Genomic DNA, 18,351 nt, shown 5'->3' with positions numbered 1-18,351 from the left:
ATGATGATGATGATGATGATGATGATGATGATGATGATGATGAGGTGATCATGGAGATAGTAGTATTGATAATGGTGATGGGTATGATGATGAGGTGGTGGTGATCGTGATAGCGATGATGATGATGATGATGATGATGATGATGATGATGATGATGATGATGATGAATATGGTAATGATGAGGTGGTGATGGTGATAGTGGAAGTGATTATGGTGATGTTGGTAACTATTAATTTCGAAAATGAAAAATTTTCTTGGTGACGTATATTGACATTTTTAGATGATTGGGATCCAACAAAAATCATATTTATTAGACAAATGACTGTGGAACACATTTTTCTTGGGAGACTTGAGAGAATTCAACAGCAGCCTTTTCTAGTTTATCCTGATCTCTTTGAATTATTTTAACGGCGCAAGATAAAGCCAATATCTCGTTGTCAGCTTTTTCAATGGCAGTGTGTTCAAAAAACCATATGTTGTCTTATTGAAGGCTAAAAATGTTTCCTTTCCTGAGGTTAGCTGTCGAGGCCTGGTAGGACCGGCTGGAGTCTGTCTCTGAACCAGATTGGGTTCAACCTCTTTCACAGCATTCTTTGCTATACATCTTGATTAATTCTGACAATTTATGGACTCTCTCTCTCCCTCTCTCTCTCTCTCTCTCTCTCTCTCTCTCTCTCTCTCTGTGTGTCTGTCTGTCTGTCTGTCTGTCTGCCTGTCTCTCTTTGATCTGTTCTATACTTGAATGTTTTATATATAGTATGACTCCAGAAAGGAGAGCTTTTGTGAAACACAACGAATATCAACTTGCAACAACCTAACAGAAAACATGAATGAACAACTCTAAACAGATGTTATATTATTAGACTTCAGTAAATCATTTGATAAAGTCAATTACCATACTCTGGCTATCAAACTGCAGAGATATGGAATCATAAGTAACGCACACGACTGGGTAATGGATTTTCTCACTAATCATAAACAACTGAAAGAGCAATGTCAGAGTCAGCTCCAGTACTACAGATGTGCCCCTAGGTACCGTACTGGGTCCCCTCTTGTTCCTTATCTGCATCAATGATTTGCCTGAAAGATTGTCGCTAGGAACTCAACTGAGACTATTTGCGGATGACAGCCTTTTGTACAGAGCAATAAGGCTTAAGAAAGACTCAGAAATTCTTCATCGGGACTTTGATTCCAGAAAATTACCAACAAAAGGAAGATAATACACAATACACCACAACTCACTATAAGAAGTCACCAAAGCAAAATATCTCAGATTAACGATAAAAAATCGCCTGACCTGGAAAGACCACATTGCAAACATATGCAGGAAGGCAAACTCCACCCTGAGATTCTTGAGAAGAAACCTCTTCGGCTAGAAAGTAACCATAAAAGAGAAATGCTATAAAGTTTATGTTAGACCAACACTCGAGTAAAGCGGTAAGGTATGGGATCCCGATCACACCTCCGCAATTAGGTAAATAGAATCAATAAAAAAAAGCTATAAAATTCGTTCAACAAAATCCTCAAACAAATCAAAGGCATATATGACATCCCATTTGGAACCATTGAAGGAAAGGAGAGAGAAGAATAAACTAAATGTATTTTACAAAGGACAGAAAAACAAGGTCAGGTATCAGTACACGGCCTCCAACAGAACAAGAGGAAACCTGGCAAATTTATGTTGCCACAATCTAGAGTGGACTACCATCTTCACTCGTTTCTGCCCTCAACTGTAAGACTTAGGAACAATTTGGATAACTCCCAGAAAAACAATTGGGAATGCTGCTGCTGAGCCTTCCACGAGGAAGTTTCAGCTTGAAGAGGAAGAGGAAGAAGAAGAAGAAGAAACAATTTCAGCAACAGCAAAACTAGAACTTTGTTTGTTTTGGTAATATTCAGCATTTTTTGATGTTCATAAAACGGACATGACAAATCTTTTGATAATGAACTCCCTGCGCGATCAAATCACCATTTGAGAACATGGAGAAAATCTGGACATCGTTTATAATTTCTGCAGCCACGCGGATATTTTCGTTCATGTCTTTTGTCATTATTGAATGGAGGGAAGCTTCATCTTATTGTTGCAAAGCGTACAATGTGTCCTATTTCTTGTGATAACGTCATCTGAGGGAAAACGCATATTCTGCCTCCTTGGACAATGGGACGATGAGAGAATGTCTACATCGGGATAATTTGACAAGTTTTCTTGTGATTTCTCATTTTTCACAGCAAGCCTTCTGATTTTTGTGGCCGTATATCAAAGGGACATAATTTGTGCCAGTTGGTATCATTTTGCTTCAGGACCTCCAGTGTATCCTGAGAGCGGTCTTCAACAGACAAATCTAGCTTGTCACTCTCATTTTCTAATCCGTTGAAAGTCTCAACACCATAGCTGGTAGAACGCTACGCTACAAAAGTCACGTACCATTGACCACAATATGTCCGCTTTGACAGAGCTGGGCATTCTAATCTTTAATTTTTTTTTATCTCATGACAAATTAATCATTTTGACCAATCCACCTTAATACTGCATTTTGCCATTTTATAATTGTTAGTAGTTAGTACAAGATTTAGTATATTGTCAATGCCATGATTTAATGGGTTTAGTGACTTGATTACGGGATTGTTTGTGATGGGGATGAGGCGATGTTCATGACCGTGATGTTAAAGATGATGATACGGACATTTTCAACCTGAAATTTGATTTGAACCATACTATTACACAAACCACAATAATAACATAACTGTGTGGAATTAGTGTGACACATAAAAGTGATGCTTAAGCGATATCGAGGTGCTCGGTATGCTGCTAATGATGATGACGATGATGATGATGATGATGATGATGATGATGATGATGATGATGATGATGATGATGATGATGAAGATGATAATGATGATGATGATGATGATGATGATGATGATTATTATAATCACCATCACCATCATCAGCATCATCGTCATCATCATCATCATCATCATTATTATTATTATTATTATTATTATTATTATTATTATTATTATTATTATTATTATTATTATTATTATTATTATTATTATTATTATTATTATTATTATTATTATTATTATTATTTTTATTATGAGGTGGGTAAAAGGCGACAGAGTTCAAGTTGACACCGTTTCGTGACCTCGCCGACCCGAAAGCAGACGACACAACTAGCAACCGCAAAATGCGATGCATTGTTTACAGATATCTTCACATGAGCGGAAGTCTATTATTTTCAAATAATTCTAATTTAAAAAGACATTAAGAAAATAAAAATTATACTCTTTGAAAGCTATCGGAATATACAAAAGATATGAGAGGGGGAAAAAAAATCATTTTTTTTTTTTTCGTATTCGTATTCGACCACCACAACTTTGATTTCTTCGATTTCACAATCTCATGTTCCGCGTTCCAATGCCGGTAAAATTTGAAATAACCAAATTGGTATACTTTTGGATTTTAAAAAATACTTTTGAAAATTATATTACTCTCTTGGTAAATGAATGAATTTGATAAGTTGTATGTTATGAATAAATGGTAAGTTATATTTCCGATTTCGATTTAAGCAACAGTGTACATCTGTACTCGGTACCGATGACGTAGTCTGTGACCTTTTGACACCAAAGCAAAATGTCGATGTGAAGGCGGCAAGTTTCATCACCACCGTGAATTTTTACACGATTTAAATTGCTAATATCTCAGCTCTTGGAGTAATGAGAAAGTGGTTCTATATCACAATTTAAACCTTAGAGCACGAACTTTTTTTCATGAAAAAATCATGCTTTCATCACAAATTTGCACAATTCGGGGGTTTTGTGTCCCTTATTCCCCTAGCTACGAACCAACACACAAAACTGTTTGTAGTCATGAACTTTTATAGTCTGGTTAATACACTTTAGTGAGAATTATTCATAAACTCGGATGGCAAAAAACAATAACAAAGACCCGAGTGGCGTCATCTTCTTTCTATCAATAGAATGTACGTGTTGCTTTTCTGTTTTAGTAAGAAAAATCTATTTTGTGTTGGGTTGGCCTTATGGTGCAGGGAAAATTTTGGAAATGGCTACGAGCAGCTTGGTTCTAAACAAAGAAAATCGGTAATTCTTACTCTTTATGCTGGCTAGAACTTATTCACATGTCATGTGATCAGAATTTATAAAAATCAAAACATGACCAGATTCATAATGTGTTTTTTTTCTCCTCTGGATACACTTTTATGCTCTTCGGAGAAGAATTTCATAAGGGCGTCCGCCATTGTTCCGATAGTTTAGAACCAGTTACTAAGTTACTATGCGTCATTACGAGGGAAGTGATGTCACGACTGTTGAAGCCTATTATACTGCTTGATGGGACCAACGCAAAAAACTAAAGTAAATTTAAATATTTATAATAATATGATCGACAAAATTGTGTGATAACTATTCACCCATTTGGCGGTATAAAACAATAGAAATGATCAGAGAGAGAGAGAGAGAGAGAGAGAGAGAGAGAGAGAGAGAGAGAGAGAGGGGGGGGGGGAGATTTCATTCTCGTTATTGTTCATAAACAACAAACTATGTTTGTCCGAGCACGTGTGGAGGTGTGTAACAAATTCCATGTTACTGATACTGATAGGTAAAAAATCTACTGGTTTACTCTGGTCTTACCAGAACGGCATACCTGTTAAATCCGGTCTGATCCGGTTTTGAAACGATTGGTTACATATTATTTTGTTGGTGATATGTGCGGCTATGTGGTCTTCTGGGATGACACTCGCTTTCGGATCAAAAGGTCCTGGGTTCGAGCCTCGCTCGGCGCATAGTTGAGTCCTTGGAAGAGACTCTTTACTCACATTCTCTCACCTTACTCAGGCATAACATGAGTACCTGGCCGTCAACAGAGTTTTCTCTGTCCGAAAAAAAAATAATTGCAATATCGCCTAACAGGCGTCATGTCTCGTTCTACATGTTAAGTGTTGCTGTTGGTCAGGGACCTCTTGTAAAGCGCCTTGAGCACGTTTAGTGGATATTGCGCTATATAAAAGCTTAAGTTTAAAAGATCAAGTTTACCTACCTGTCCAGCATTGTTACATTCGGCGCAATATCGATTATGGTAGGTGATGTTGGTGGAGTTGTCGGTCACAAAAAGCATTGGTTCCGCTGAGTTATCGTCCTGAGTCGGGTCGTTTTCACACAAAAATCGTATTCTGTCGTCATCGTAGTTCACAGGGCATTTTCTTGTAATAATATAATACTTTTCAGAGTCATGTTTATTAGCTTGGTAACATATGGGTGATGAATGACTCTCCGCTGGAATACCAGCCATCTTTTCATGTGGAGAAAGTAGGTTGTTTTGACTCGAGTTGCAGCAAGTTCCATAGATACGACATGTTTGAGTCTCGCTATCACAAGGAGAGCAATAAATACCGCAGGGGTGTATTGATTTAGGGTCAAAGCAAAAACAGTGTCGGTGTTCAAATGCAGATGAAAGGTTGGTTGAAATATAGGGGTCACTGATAAGGTCGTTGGCATTATAAGGGTTCATTCTACCGCATCTATCAAAGCTACGATCGACGTTTGGGGCAACTGGAATCTTTGAGTCAATTTTGCCAGCTCGTCTCTTTTTTCGATATTGGTCATTTTGTACTCGGACACTCACAGGGGAGTTGCCAGAGATTCTTGAGACGTCGTTTGCGTAACTTAAAGAACCAGAATATGCGATTAAATCATAATTTTCTGATTTAAAATAATTTCCTGATCCGTTGTTATAGCTTTTTCCGCCATCTTCGTCTGTACTTTCAAACGTTTTCTCTGACCTCACCCAGTAAAGCAAAAGAATGCACACAATTAGAATTATTTTCGGTGTCTTTATGATGAGATTCATAGTGGCCATTAAGTCGATATTGTGCCTGAAAGATAAAGAAATAAAAACACAAGAATACGATTTGGAAAGGGAAGAATTAACCCTGTGAGATTATCTGGAATTCAAAACCTCTTGAATAAATAATCGCTAACAAACTTCGTGTGTATCTTATCTTCGAGCAAAATGTGTCTTTTTTGTCTATATCGAAAAATGAGAGTACTAACAACGGAGTGAGGAAGAAAAGTTATAGTATTTCCTGCCGAACGAAAAGTAAAGATGTTGAGAAAGGGTCTTGATGCTGAGTCATTCCGGTGTATGTGCAATGTCTTAGCCACTCATTATTTTACTTTCGATTTGTAATCATCCACCTTTTTTGTGACGCAATTATTTGATCAGTAAGTATCAGGCCATAAGTTAACGATGAACACGAATATATTCGTGACAGACTATAGACGTCTACTGCTCAAACTGTTCTTCGAAGAGAAAGAAGAAGAAAATGAAGAAGAAGAATGCAAAGGAGGGCGAAACAGCAGCAGTAGCAGTTGTAGAAGTCTTTGTAGTAGAGGTAGTTGTAGTAGTAGTAGTAGTAGTAGTAGTAGTAGTAGTAGTAGTAGTAGTAGTAGTAGTAGTAGTAGTAGTAGTAGTAGTAGAAGTAGTAGTAGTAGAAGTAGTAGTAGTAGTAGTAGTAGTAGTAGTAGTAGTAGTAGTAGTAGTAGTAGTAGTAGTAGTAGTAGTAGCAACAGAAGTAGTAATAGCAGTCTTAGAAGAAGAAGAAGCTGTAGTAGTAGTAGTAGTAGTAGTAGTAGTAGTAGTAGTAGTAGTAGTAGTAGTAATAGTAGTAGTAGTAGTAGTAGTAGTAGTAGTAGTAGTAGTAGTAGTAGTAGTAGTAGTAGTAGTAGTAGTAAGTAGTAGTAGTAGTAGTAGTAGTAGTAGTAGTAGTAGTAGTAGTAGTAGTAGTAGTAGTAGTAGTAGTAGAAGTAGTAGTGTAGTAGTAGTAGTAGTAGTAGTAGTAGTAGTAGTAGTAGTAGTAGTAGTAGTAGTAGTAGTAGTAGTAGTAGTAGTAGTAGTAGTAGTAGTAGTAGTAGTAGTAGTAGTAGTAGTAGTAGTAGTAGTAGTAGTAGTAGTAGTAGTAGTAGTAGTAATTTATGCTTTTAGTTAAAACAATCCAACTTACAACACCAATAGAATTTGTTGTTATTGGAATTATGATTTATATAGGCTAAAAGAATTTATATCCATGACTTACTATACCAACATGGAATTATGTTGGTCTGAACCGAAGTTTAAAACGAAAATTGAAATTATACCCATGTAATCTTTTATTGTAAAGAATAAATGTTTTTAAAAATGGTAAAATAAATTTTTTTGCAATCCTAATCACAGCCTTGATGTTATATTATGTCTTGGTAAAGTAGCACCTCAAAACCGGAGTTCATACAAGTTTCTCTAGCATGAAACTGACAATGGCAATAGCTTGCTATCCTTTTGATAGGACGCTAATCTATCGCGAAGTACTTTCCATCAGAGCATACATACTCAGATACCAGATCACTGATGAAGACTCCTGACTGGCAGGGCTAGGCGAAACAATGTTTTTCCATTCCAAAATATTGTCAAACAATAATAATAATAATAATAATAATAATAATAATAATAAATAATAATAATAATAATAATAATAATATAATAATAATAATAATAATAATAATAATAATAATAATAATAACAATAATAATAATAATAATAATAATAATAATAATAATAATAATAATAATAATAATAATAATAATAATGTACTTTTTTCATCCAAAAAGGACCGACAATGATACATACATAAAATTAAGATAAGTAAATAAATGTGGTAAAGAAAACTTGGTAATAGGTATAGTGTAATAATATTGTAAGCTGTAAGAATGATTACAATCTAGATCGATGGATAGATTTAATTATGTCCTTTTTGACCATACAGAGTATTTCATTCCACATAATATTATAGTCCGTTCCAAATCCCATGTGCACGGAATATCACAAAATCCTCCAAAGTTACCGAATGTGGTCACGTCATATTTTACATGCGGCTTATATTTTAAGTGAAATTACGAATTTTGAATACCGACTGTGATAGACCAAACAGTTTTCTCACTATTCCGAATTCCTTTGTTCTTTTCATCGTTTACAATAAAATAATATAACTCAAACTTTAAAATGTTTACAGTAATGATGTGTTGATGTCTTTCTCGTGGGGAAGATATTCATAACAAAGTTACATTCAGTGGCGTAGCTTAACATATAATTTTGGGTTGTTTCAAATAGTGTAACAATTGATATCATTTAAATAGTATTTAACCGTCTTGAAAAAAAATGGTCACTGCGTATATTATAATTTATCTCTTCCCTGGTGGACAACGGACCTGCAACATATTGTACGAGCAACCCGTTAGGTGCTTATACGTTTTTGGACAAAGCCATTGATGTACACAAAAAAAAAAAAAAAACGGTAGGGGGAAAAAAAAAAAGGGGGGGGGGGAGGTCCTCCGAATTTTTACGTCCGTCTTCGATAGGGCAAAGAGAAATGCCTTTCACAAAGAGATAATCCCCGACCAACTGTTGAGTGAGACAACTTTTAAGGGTAGCACAGGGCATGTCACAAAAACCCACTGGTCACCCGGCGAGGACGGTACATGTTTGCAATTCTTGAATTATGTTCATTGGAGAGGGGGGGGGGGGGTGGGGTGTAGTGTTACTGAATCTAAACTTCTTTAATACCAGATTCTATGCAAGGTTTGTATTGAACAACGATTTAAAAGAACCGCAGTTTTCATATACAAGAAGTGCATAATTAGAATGACATAATTCCTAATTTGACTTCTCCACTCCGAGTTCCTGGTTGAGAGCAATCTATTAGTAATAACAGTTTTGCTATTCACCGCATGCCATGGAAAAAGAAATCCGCGCTTCGCCTCTCTGGAGGAATACTTGTAAATGTTCCTCATTTTGTAACAAATTTGCATATTTAATCCCTATTGTTATCAGATTTTTATGAATGTAGAAATCACAACAGGCAGCTGCGGTTCTGGCTATTAGCTATAAAAATGTAACAATTGTTTATGTCAAGTGTGTACAAAGTTTACAGTTTGCTGTGTCATTTTGAATTCAGGGTGGCAATGTTAGTGAGTAGTGCACATGATTCTCGTGAAAAGTAAAACCCTAGTCAAGCCTGTGCGGAGTTCAGTGATCGTTATCACAACAGAATTCACTGTGTATAATACTTTTAACGTAAACCATTCAAAATTTACTCATCCCAGACCCTTCGTTTTTTATAAATGGCGAAGAAGAAAATTCCCAAAGTATGGTACTGTAACCAATGAAAAAAAAATCGGATTAATGTCAATAACAAGTTCGAGCCAAGTATCATTAAAATCCATCAGAGGGCTGTAGAGATATTCACGTCAACGCCTGCGCACGAGTACTGGAACGGACTATTGTCACAGCATTTAAAAGTTGGAACTCTTTCGTAACCAGACGCTACTTAACTCTCTCCTTACAAGCCATTTTCGGGATTTTCCCAAAAACTTCACACCAAACTAACACAAAAATATATTTTTCATCACTCAACACAATAGCAGTATCTAGGTTCTAGCGATACATAATTTCTTTAGTAAAATATGCTGTACAACACACTGTTCATTTTGTTTAAATTTTATGATGTACAAAAGAAATTTGAATAAGAAAAATGTTGGTTGTATTGTAACGAATGTGACGATTTTCCTGATGTTGGGAAGGAGAGAGTTAAAAAAAAAGAAAGAGAAAAGCCCCCAGAAAATAAGAACTAAAACTGAATATGAACTTAGTCGAGTCGTTGTTTACATGTAGATAGTATGCGCTTGGCTAAGAAGCTCACAACATTATCATCCGGAAATATAACGGCCCAACATACAAAACTATGTGTAACCATGCCCGTTTATGAGTAACGTCAACTTCATTCTATCTATAATTTATATTCACATTATATAATTTATGAGACACATCACTATTTGTATTAGGTTGAGAACGTTTCCTTTGCACTTTAGGTTCTGTGATTTTTTTTGTTGTCATTAGAAGAAAACAACAACCTATCACATCATTAGAGAGTTTTAAAAATCGAACCGTGGTCAGGTCGGTGCAATTGTTGATTTATCGTTAATGCACTGAGAAATGTATTAGTTGTCAAAATATTCCGTCACCGAGAATTGTTTGCTTGATTTCATCCAAAGTTGTTGTTGATGACGGTAAAATAGGGTTTATGTATTATGGGTTATTATTATGGGTTTAAGAGTTTATGTACGCATCTGTACTGTCGTTGTTTTTAAAAACACAGTATATGCAATGTTAACTAAAAAGCACATATTGTGTTCTTTAATAAAACGACAGTGTATATATATATATATATATATATATATATATATATATATATATAGATATATATATATAATATATATATATATATATATATATGTAGTTAACAATGTTAACAATTATGATGGTATTAATAATTAGAATAATATTAATAATAAGCGCTTAAATACGCATCTCATCCATCACCAATGAGCGCTATATATGATATTAAAATATTTTATAAACACACATAGGACTGGAACATGTTCCTCTTGAGCGAAAATTCGACAACCCTATTCGATAAATAGTATGCGCTTGGCTAAGAAGCTCACAACATTGCCATCCGGAAGTATAGATAGTATGCAGATGACGTCACTCAGGCCTTTGTTATTGTTTTTGCCATCCGCGTTTGTGAGTTGTTCTCACTAAACTGTATTAACCAAACTATAAAAGTTCATGGCTACACAGAGTTTGTGTGTTGGTCCGTTATACTTCCGGATGGAAATGTTGTGAACTCCTTGGCCAAGCGCATTCTATCTATAACGGACCAACACACAAAACTATGTGTAACCATGAACTTGTATAGTCTGGTTCATACAGTTCAGTGAGAACTACTCATAAGCATGGATGGCAAAAAACAATAACAAAGACATGAGTGACGTCATCTTCGAACTATCTATAGATAGTATGCACTTGGCTAAGAAGCTCACAACATTGCCATCCGGAAGTATAACGGACCAACACACAAAACTGTGTGTAACCATGAACTTGTATAGTCTGGTTCATACAGTTTAGTGAGAACTACTCATAAACATGGATGGCAAAAAAAAAAAAACAATAACAAAGATATGAGTGACGTCATCATCGTTCTATCTATTGACTGAGTCCATAAAACTCACCGCTATCACTTCGACACGTTGCTATGGCCCTGAATCAACTGGTCCCCATATTTTTTTTTAGCCCGTATAATCTTCCTAGGCTCTTGGTAGATTAAATGTGTCAGTCCACGAATTTATCAGTCGAAACGTGAAAATTATGGATTCGCATATTTTTTTTTTTTTTCATTTTCTGAATGTATATTCTCCTGAGCGCAATTTTATTTTTATTTGAAGTAAATTGGGTAATTTTTCATGAAGTTATAGTCAGATGTATGGGAAAGGTATCCAGTAACGTTTCTCAAATTTCATACTTTTTTCACTTGATTAGCTGTAAAGAATATTTAGAAGTGAAATTAAGCTTTAATATTTCCTGAAGGTATGCAAAAAGGGTTGATTTAATGATAATATTTATGACAGGAACTCATTTTAAAACTAAAAATTGACAGTCTAACTGAACTAGGCAATATCTCAGTTCAAACCTTTTCACCACCCGACTGAACACTGTACCCTGCCAACGGACTGCCTATCGTTACGCCCACTTGTTTGTGCTGCCCTGTCAACCAAGGAGCAAATGAAATGCGACCATAAGAAGGAGATCCACCCACAGTCCATTGATCAAAGAGTAAGAGTAAGTTGAGGCACTAAACGCCAAGACCCATAGTATAATAATAACCAACAGCGGCAGTGATGAAAGAACCATATTTCCTTTTATTTGATCCTTTAATTTTTATATATAAAATTTCAAAACCTATTTTTCTATAAGCGTGAGTCATTATTAGAGTTCTCCTCCCCCCCCCCTCTCTCTCTCTCTCTCATTCTCTCTCTCTCTCTCTCTCCCTCTCTCCCTCTCTCTCTCTCTCTCTCTCTCTCTCTCTCTCTCTCTCTTTTATTTTTTAATTTTTTTTTTTTGTGGGACCAGAGGACATTTGTAATGACTCCGCAACAAGTATTACAATACCCCATTCATTTGTTATAGATAGAACGTAATTGACGTCACTCACCTGTTATTGTTTTTTTTTACCAGTCATTTTAATGAGTAGTTCACACTAAATTGTATTAATCATACTATAAAGGTTAAAGGTTACACATTCTGTTTGTTGATACGATATATCCGGCTGGCGGATGTTAAGAGATTTTTGTGTTTTTTTAACAAACGCAACGCATCAGTTATTCTCCAATAGATCAGTATTGCTTATTTATTTTAATAGTTTAAGCAAACACGTTCGACAAGGCTTTTAGATAGAACAATAAAAGTGGAATGTTTTTAATTGGGATAAAATAATAAACAGATTAATGGATGTGGAATATAATTACGGTAAGTAAATATCAATTTACACGTGCCCTGACAGAGAGAACGTCAACATTGCACTGCGCATGCGTCTCTCTTATCAACTGAGGAAATCGTTTGGTTAATTAGAAATCACTTTCAATTATGTTTGAGAAATCACATTAAAAATGTTATTATATACATACTTTTATAAAATAAAGATATAACCTATAAACTCCTTTTGATGAAAGGCTAGCACTATTCAGTATCTGATACTGAATAGAACAGTAAAGTTGGTGCCCCAAACGTAAACAATAACAAGTTGCTAGTGATTTCCGTTAGGGACCGGAATAATTTACGCACAATATAGGTCTCCCAATTTTGTAGTTTGAGTTGTAGGCAATACACTTTCAGTATTGAAAATATGTTTACATAAAATCTAACAGTTGCAGAAATAATAATATAAGACTAAATTATTATGAAAATCAGGCTCCGAATAATTCTCGTTCTGTTCATACCAGCGCAATAATTTGCTCTGGTCTAAAAATAGATAGACGTAACTTTTGATAAATTTTACCTTTTGTTCCATAAAATATCCATATCTAGACATTATTTGATGCATGATCGAGTATTTATGAATATGTGTTTCTTTTGCCACCTAACAGCCAAATTTTAAAGGTTATTTTCTTTCCATTATTTACATTGGAACGTGAGCTGTCAAGACAGGAACATGTGGTTTGCCATGTGCTTCTCGACCTTTGTTTACGTTTGGGGCACCAACTTTACTGTTCTATAGTGGTTTTGCACTATTCAGTATCAGATACTGAATAGCGGTTTTGCTGAATAGTATCTGACACTGAATAGTGGTTTTGCACTATTATACGGTGGTTTTTTTTTCCGAAACCTAATAATAATAATAATAATAATAATAATAATAATAATAATAATAGATCTTTATTGTCCATAAATATGGCAATTTGTCATTTAGTTACACTTGTTATAACGTTAAACGATAACTGTAACATTGAACAGATATTTCACTCCTACTTATTTTCTCTCTCTCTCTCTCTCTCTCTCTCTCTCTCTCTCTCTCTCTCTCTCTCTTCCTCTCTTTCTTTCACACGTGCGATATACACAACAAAAACATATTCATTTCGTTTTCAATTTGTTACGATTGTGGCAATTCGACACCAAAAATTATCATCATTATCAATTGGTCAGTTAATCTTACATTAAATAAATTAATTAGTTAATCAGTCAACGAATCAATCCTTAGTTTTTCTGTACCATATGAAGTATTCAAAATTTTTATTGCTGATGAAACGAACGTTGATTTATACTTGTTCATTCTACATTTAATCTGACAAAACCTTCTCCCAGATGGTAAAAGACTAAATTCATGGTATAAAATATGTTTTTTTATTGTTGGTAATTGAGAATGCTGGGTACAGCTGGGGCGACCATCCCCAACCCAGCGCGTCCACAGGTGGCGGATCGTGGAACGGCCTACAGATCCTGATCTATAGGTTAGCTGTAAAGCCGCGGACCAACTGGCGATAGTCGTGGAGAGTGAGGTTGGGTAGTCTGGCAGCACAGCTACACATACAAAATGCCTCATGTACTCTATGAAGGGACTATCAAGGTGAATGGGAGGCGCCTTAAAACCTGCCAAATGCTCCCACTGCCTTGTGGGTTATGACCGGGAGGTCAAAAGGCTATGGAGTAAACCAGATAAAAATCCGTCAGAAGGCAACGGGAAACCACTGACGTATCATCCCAAGATCGTCATGATGTCCGTCCAAGCGAATCTAGTCAACGACGTCAATGGATGTTTTTCGAGCAACTCGATTACAGCCTCGTCCGGTAGAGATAGTCATGCAGGTGAACAGGTGACTCTCGACCGTCATCCAGCTACTGTGCACCACCAAACATTACGAACAGCAACATGGAATGTAAGAAGTCTGTACCAGAAAGGAAAATTAGCAAATGTAGTTATGGAAATGAAGAGATTGAATATCAATGTTTTAGGATTATCAGAAGTTAGATGGAAAGGAGCAGTAGAACTTAATTATGATGACTGTAAAATTATATACTTAGGAGGAGGAGAACACCAAAGGGGAGTTGGAATTATACTAGATAATAAAACGGCGCGAGCAGTCAAAGGATTCTGGCCCATATCAGACAGAGTAATGGCAATCAAACTAAAGCAAAACCTTTTGATTTTGATATTTTACAAATATACGCCCCAACCACCAGTCACGATGATGAAGAAGTGGAAAATTTCTATCAACAAATAGATAAAGCAATGCATCAGTTTAAGTCTTCAGACATAAAACTCATCATGGGCGATTTTAATGCCAAGGTGGGCCGAGAAAGAATAGAAGATATTGTGGGCCCACATGGTCTGGGAGACAAAAATGACAGAGGTGATCGTCTTATTCAATGGTGCCGTCAACATGATCTGACAATCACAAATACTTGGTCAACAAACCACAATAGAAGGAAGTGGACATGGAAAAGTCCTGGAGATGGAGTGAGAAACCAAATAGATTACATACTCATCAGCAAACGTTTCCGAAACTCGGTTTTGTATGCCAAATCTATGCCGGGGGCTGACTGTAACAGCGATCATATACCTGTGCTATGCCCCATACGAGTTAAATTGAAAATCTGCAAAAGAGCAAAGGCTAAACCTAAATACCAACTAGACATTCTCCGGGAAGAACAGAAGATACAAGAAAAATTTGAACTATCAGTAAGAAACAAGTTTGAAGTGCTTGGAGAACTAACAGATATAGAAGAGAAATATGAGCAGTTTAAAGACAGTGTTGCTGCATCACTAGAAGAAAATGTTCCAACCACACTTAAGTTGCAGAAGAAGAAATGGATTACTCCAGAGATATTAGAACTAATGAATGAGAGAAGAATGGCCAAAAATCAGGAAGAAAAATACAAGACTCTGAACAGGCAGATAAAAAGAAAATGCAACGAAGCTAAAGAAGACTGGATAAATGAACAAGGTCACTATATAATGTCCTGCAAAGAAAAAAAATGGCAAATTCTTCCATCAGAAAATCAAAGAAGTGACAAACAAAACTAAATCAGGTGCTAAAAGTGAATGCATCAAAGACAAGCGTGGAAACACCATCATGGACAAAGTCTGCATTCTAAACAGATGGTCAGAATATATTGAAGAACTTTTTTTTGATAATCGAGGAGAAATGCCTATGATAAAAGAACTGGAAGGGCCTTCTATAATGAAAGATGAAGTTAGGAACGTCATGAAAAGCATGAAAAATGGAAAAGCTGCAGGACCTGATGCCATAACAATTGAAGCCTTGACTGGCCTAGGTGAATGGGGGATTGAATTCATCACAAACCTTCTAAATCAAGTGTATGACACAGGAAAAATGCCAACTGATATGAAACGATCCATTTTTATAGCACTACCAAAAAAGCCAGGGGCAGTTGATTGTGAACAACACAGAACTATTAGCCTAATGAGCCACCTCACAAAAATTCTTTTGAAGATAATTTTACTAAGAATAAGAAATAAAATACGACCTGAAATTGGGGAGATGCAATTTGGTTTTGTTGAGGACAAGGGTACCAGAAATGGAATATTCACATTATCAATGCTGATGGAAAGATGTATTGAAGTAAATAAAGATCTGGATATGTGTTTCATCGACTATTCAAAAGCCTTTGATAAAGTACAACACGAAAAACTATTAAAAATTCTATCATCCTTGAACATTGATGGTAAAGATTTAAGAATATTACGGAATTTGTACTGGGAACAAGAAGCGGCAATGCGTGTTGACAACGAGCTAAGCAGTTTTACACCTATTAGAAGAGGAGTTAGGCAGGGGTGTGTTTTGTCTCCAGATTTATTCAACCTCTATAGTGAAATGATATTAAGAGATATCGAACATAAGAAGGGGTGTGTATTGGAGGAAAGAATGTAACAAATCTGAGGTATGCAGATGATACGGTTCTACTGGCAGAATCTGAACATGAACTACAAGAATTACTGGATGTTGTAGTCAGGAGTAGTGAAAATATGGGACTGGAACTGAATATATCTAAAACAGAATGTATGACGGTATCTAAAAATAATAACCCACCAGCCTGTGTAATAACAAGCAGAGGACAAACAATACAACAAGTTGAATGTTTCAAATATTTAGGCTTCAATGTAACATCCAATGGAAAATCAGATTATGAAATAAAGAAAAGAATAGGTATGGCGAAGAATGCATTCAACCAGCTGCATACAATTATGAAAAACAGGAATATTAGCATGAAAACAAAAATCAAAGTCCTGGATTGCTATGTACTGTCTGTGCTGCTATATGGTTGTGAGAGCTGGACCATAAACAAGACCATGGTTAAAAGACTGGAGGCAGTGGAAATGTGGTTTTACAGAAGAATGATGAGGGTGTCATGGATGGAAAGGAAAAGAAATGAAGAAATTTTAGAAATGGCAAACAGAAAAAGATCACTGATAACAAAAATCATCAAATGGAATTTTTAGGACACATTATCCGCCACCCTGGTTTGGAAATACTCGCCTTGACTGGAAAGATGAATGGAAAAAGAATAAGAGGAATAAGACGAAACCCGCCAAAACCCGCCGAAAAACCATAGACTTAGGTTTACTCCCCACTAGTGTACACTTCCCTGAGTCTCGGGTTCACTCCCCCACTGTTGCCTACTTTCTTTCCATAACTTTGTCGGATATTGTCGGGTTTCGTAAAAAAGTAATTGTTTTTTTTTTACGAAACCCAGTCCCAGGTTCACTCCCCAATGGTGTACACTTCCCTGAGTCCCAGGTTCACTCCCCACTGCTGCCTATTTTCCATAGCTTTGTCGGGTTTCGGTATGTTTTGGCAGGTTTCGTAAAAAAAGAAACACCCCTAAAAATACCACTTGTATTCAGTAAATAGATGTCAATTGTAGTCTAATATTCAGTATCTATTTAAGAATAACGTATTTGAAAGGGATAAGAACTTGGACAGATGAAGCTGAGAAAGGTGGCGCTGCTTTAATAGAATTGGCAAGAGATAGATCGGCTTGGCGGAAGATGACCTCCGACGTCTGCTTCAGATATGGAACTACATGAGATGAGAATTGAGAATGCTTTCCTTTCTATTGGTTTTCCATGAATTCTTTCTACTCCATCAAGAGGATGGTTTATTATTTTTGATGCCTCTTTGATAGATTTAAAAATTTTTGATTTATCTTTAAGTCGGCATCCTCCAAACCATATGGTGCAGCCAAACGCAATTACACTTTTAATCAATGAGTCATAAACTCTTAACATAGTTTTCTTCCTTACTTGAAATGTTCTCAATTTCCTTAGGATGTATAATCTTTGGGCAACTTTCTTAGATATTATATTACCTGACAAAGTTATGGGAAGAGGGCATCTGTGGGAGTGAATCTGGGACTCAGAGAAGTGAACACCATTGGGGAGTGAACCTGGGACTGGGTTTCAGCGGGTTTCGTAATAAAAAGCAATTACTTTTTTACGAAACTCGACGACACCTGGCAATATCCGACAAAGTTATGGGAGGTAGGAAGCAACGTGTGTGTGTGTGTGTGTATGTGTGTGTGTGTGTGTGTGTGTGTAAGGGGGAGGGGGGGGGGGGATGAACCTGAGATTCAGGGAAGTGTGCACCAGTTGGGAGTGAACCTGGGACTCTGGGTTTTTTTAAAAAGCAATAATAAAATGGGGGGGGGGATTACTTTTTTACGAAACCCGACAATATGCGGCAAAGTTGTGGAAAGTAGGCAAAGCGTGGGGATTGAACCTAAGACTCAGTGAAGTGTACACCAGTGGGGAGTGAACCTGAGACTATGGTTTTCGGCGGGCTTCAGCTAGTTTCATATAAAATCAATTACTTTTTTACGAAACCAGACGAAACCTGGCAATATCCGAGAAAGTTATGGGTAGTAGGCAACAGTGGGGAGTGAAACTG

General features: G+C 36.2%; 1 protein-coding gene across 1 annotated transcript in view; it reads right to left on the bottom strand.

The window, feature by feature from the left end:
- The window catches only part of LOC144956819 (uncharacterized), a 44,620-nt gene that overhangs the window by 23,592 nt on the left and 2,677 nt on the right, over positions 1–18,351 (bottom strand). Inside the window, exon 2 of the mRNA XM_078887561.1 lies at positions 5,060–5,894. Within this exon, the coding sequence (XP_078743687.1) occupies positions 5,060–5,878 (819 nt within the window). The 5' untranslated portion in view covers positions 5,879–5,894. The remainder of the gene's footprint in view (positions 1–5,059; positions 5,895–18,351) is intronic.

Source organism: Berghia stephanieae, chromosome 11, assembly GCF_034508935.2.
Source record: "Berghia stephanieae isolate SIO BIC M18660-M18661 chromosome 11, UCSD_Bste_1.3, whole genome shotgun sequence".
Taxonomy (NCBI): Eukaryota; Metazoa; Mollusca; class Gastropoda; order Nudibranchia; family Aeolidiidae; genus Berghia; species Berghia stephanieae.
Note: the sequence above shows the minus strand (reverse complement) of the source record. Positions and strands in the feature narration are given on the sequence as shown.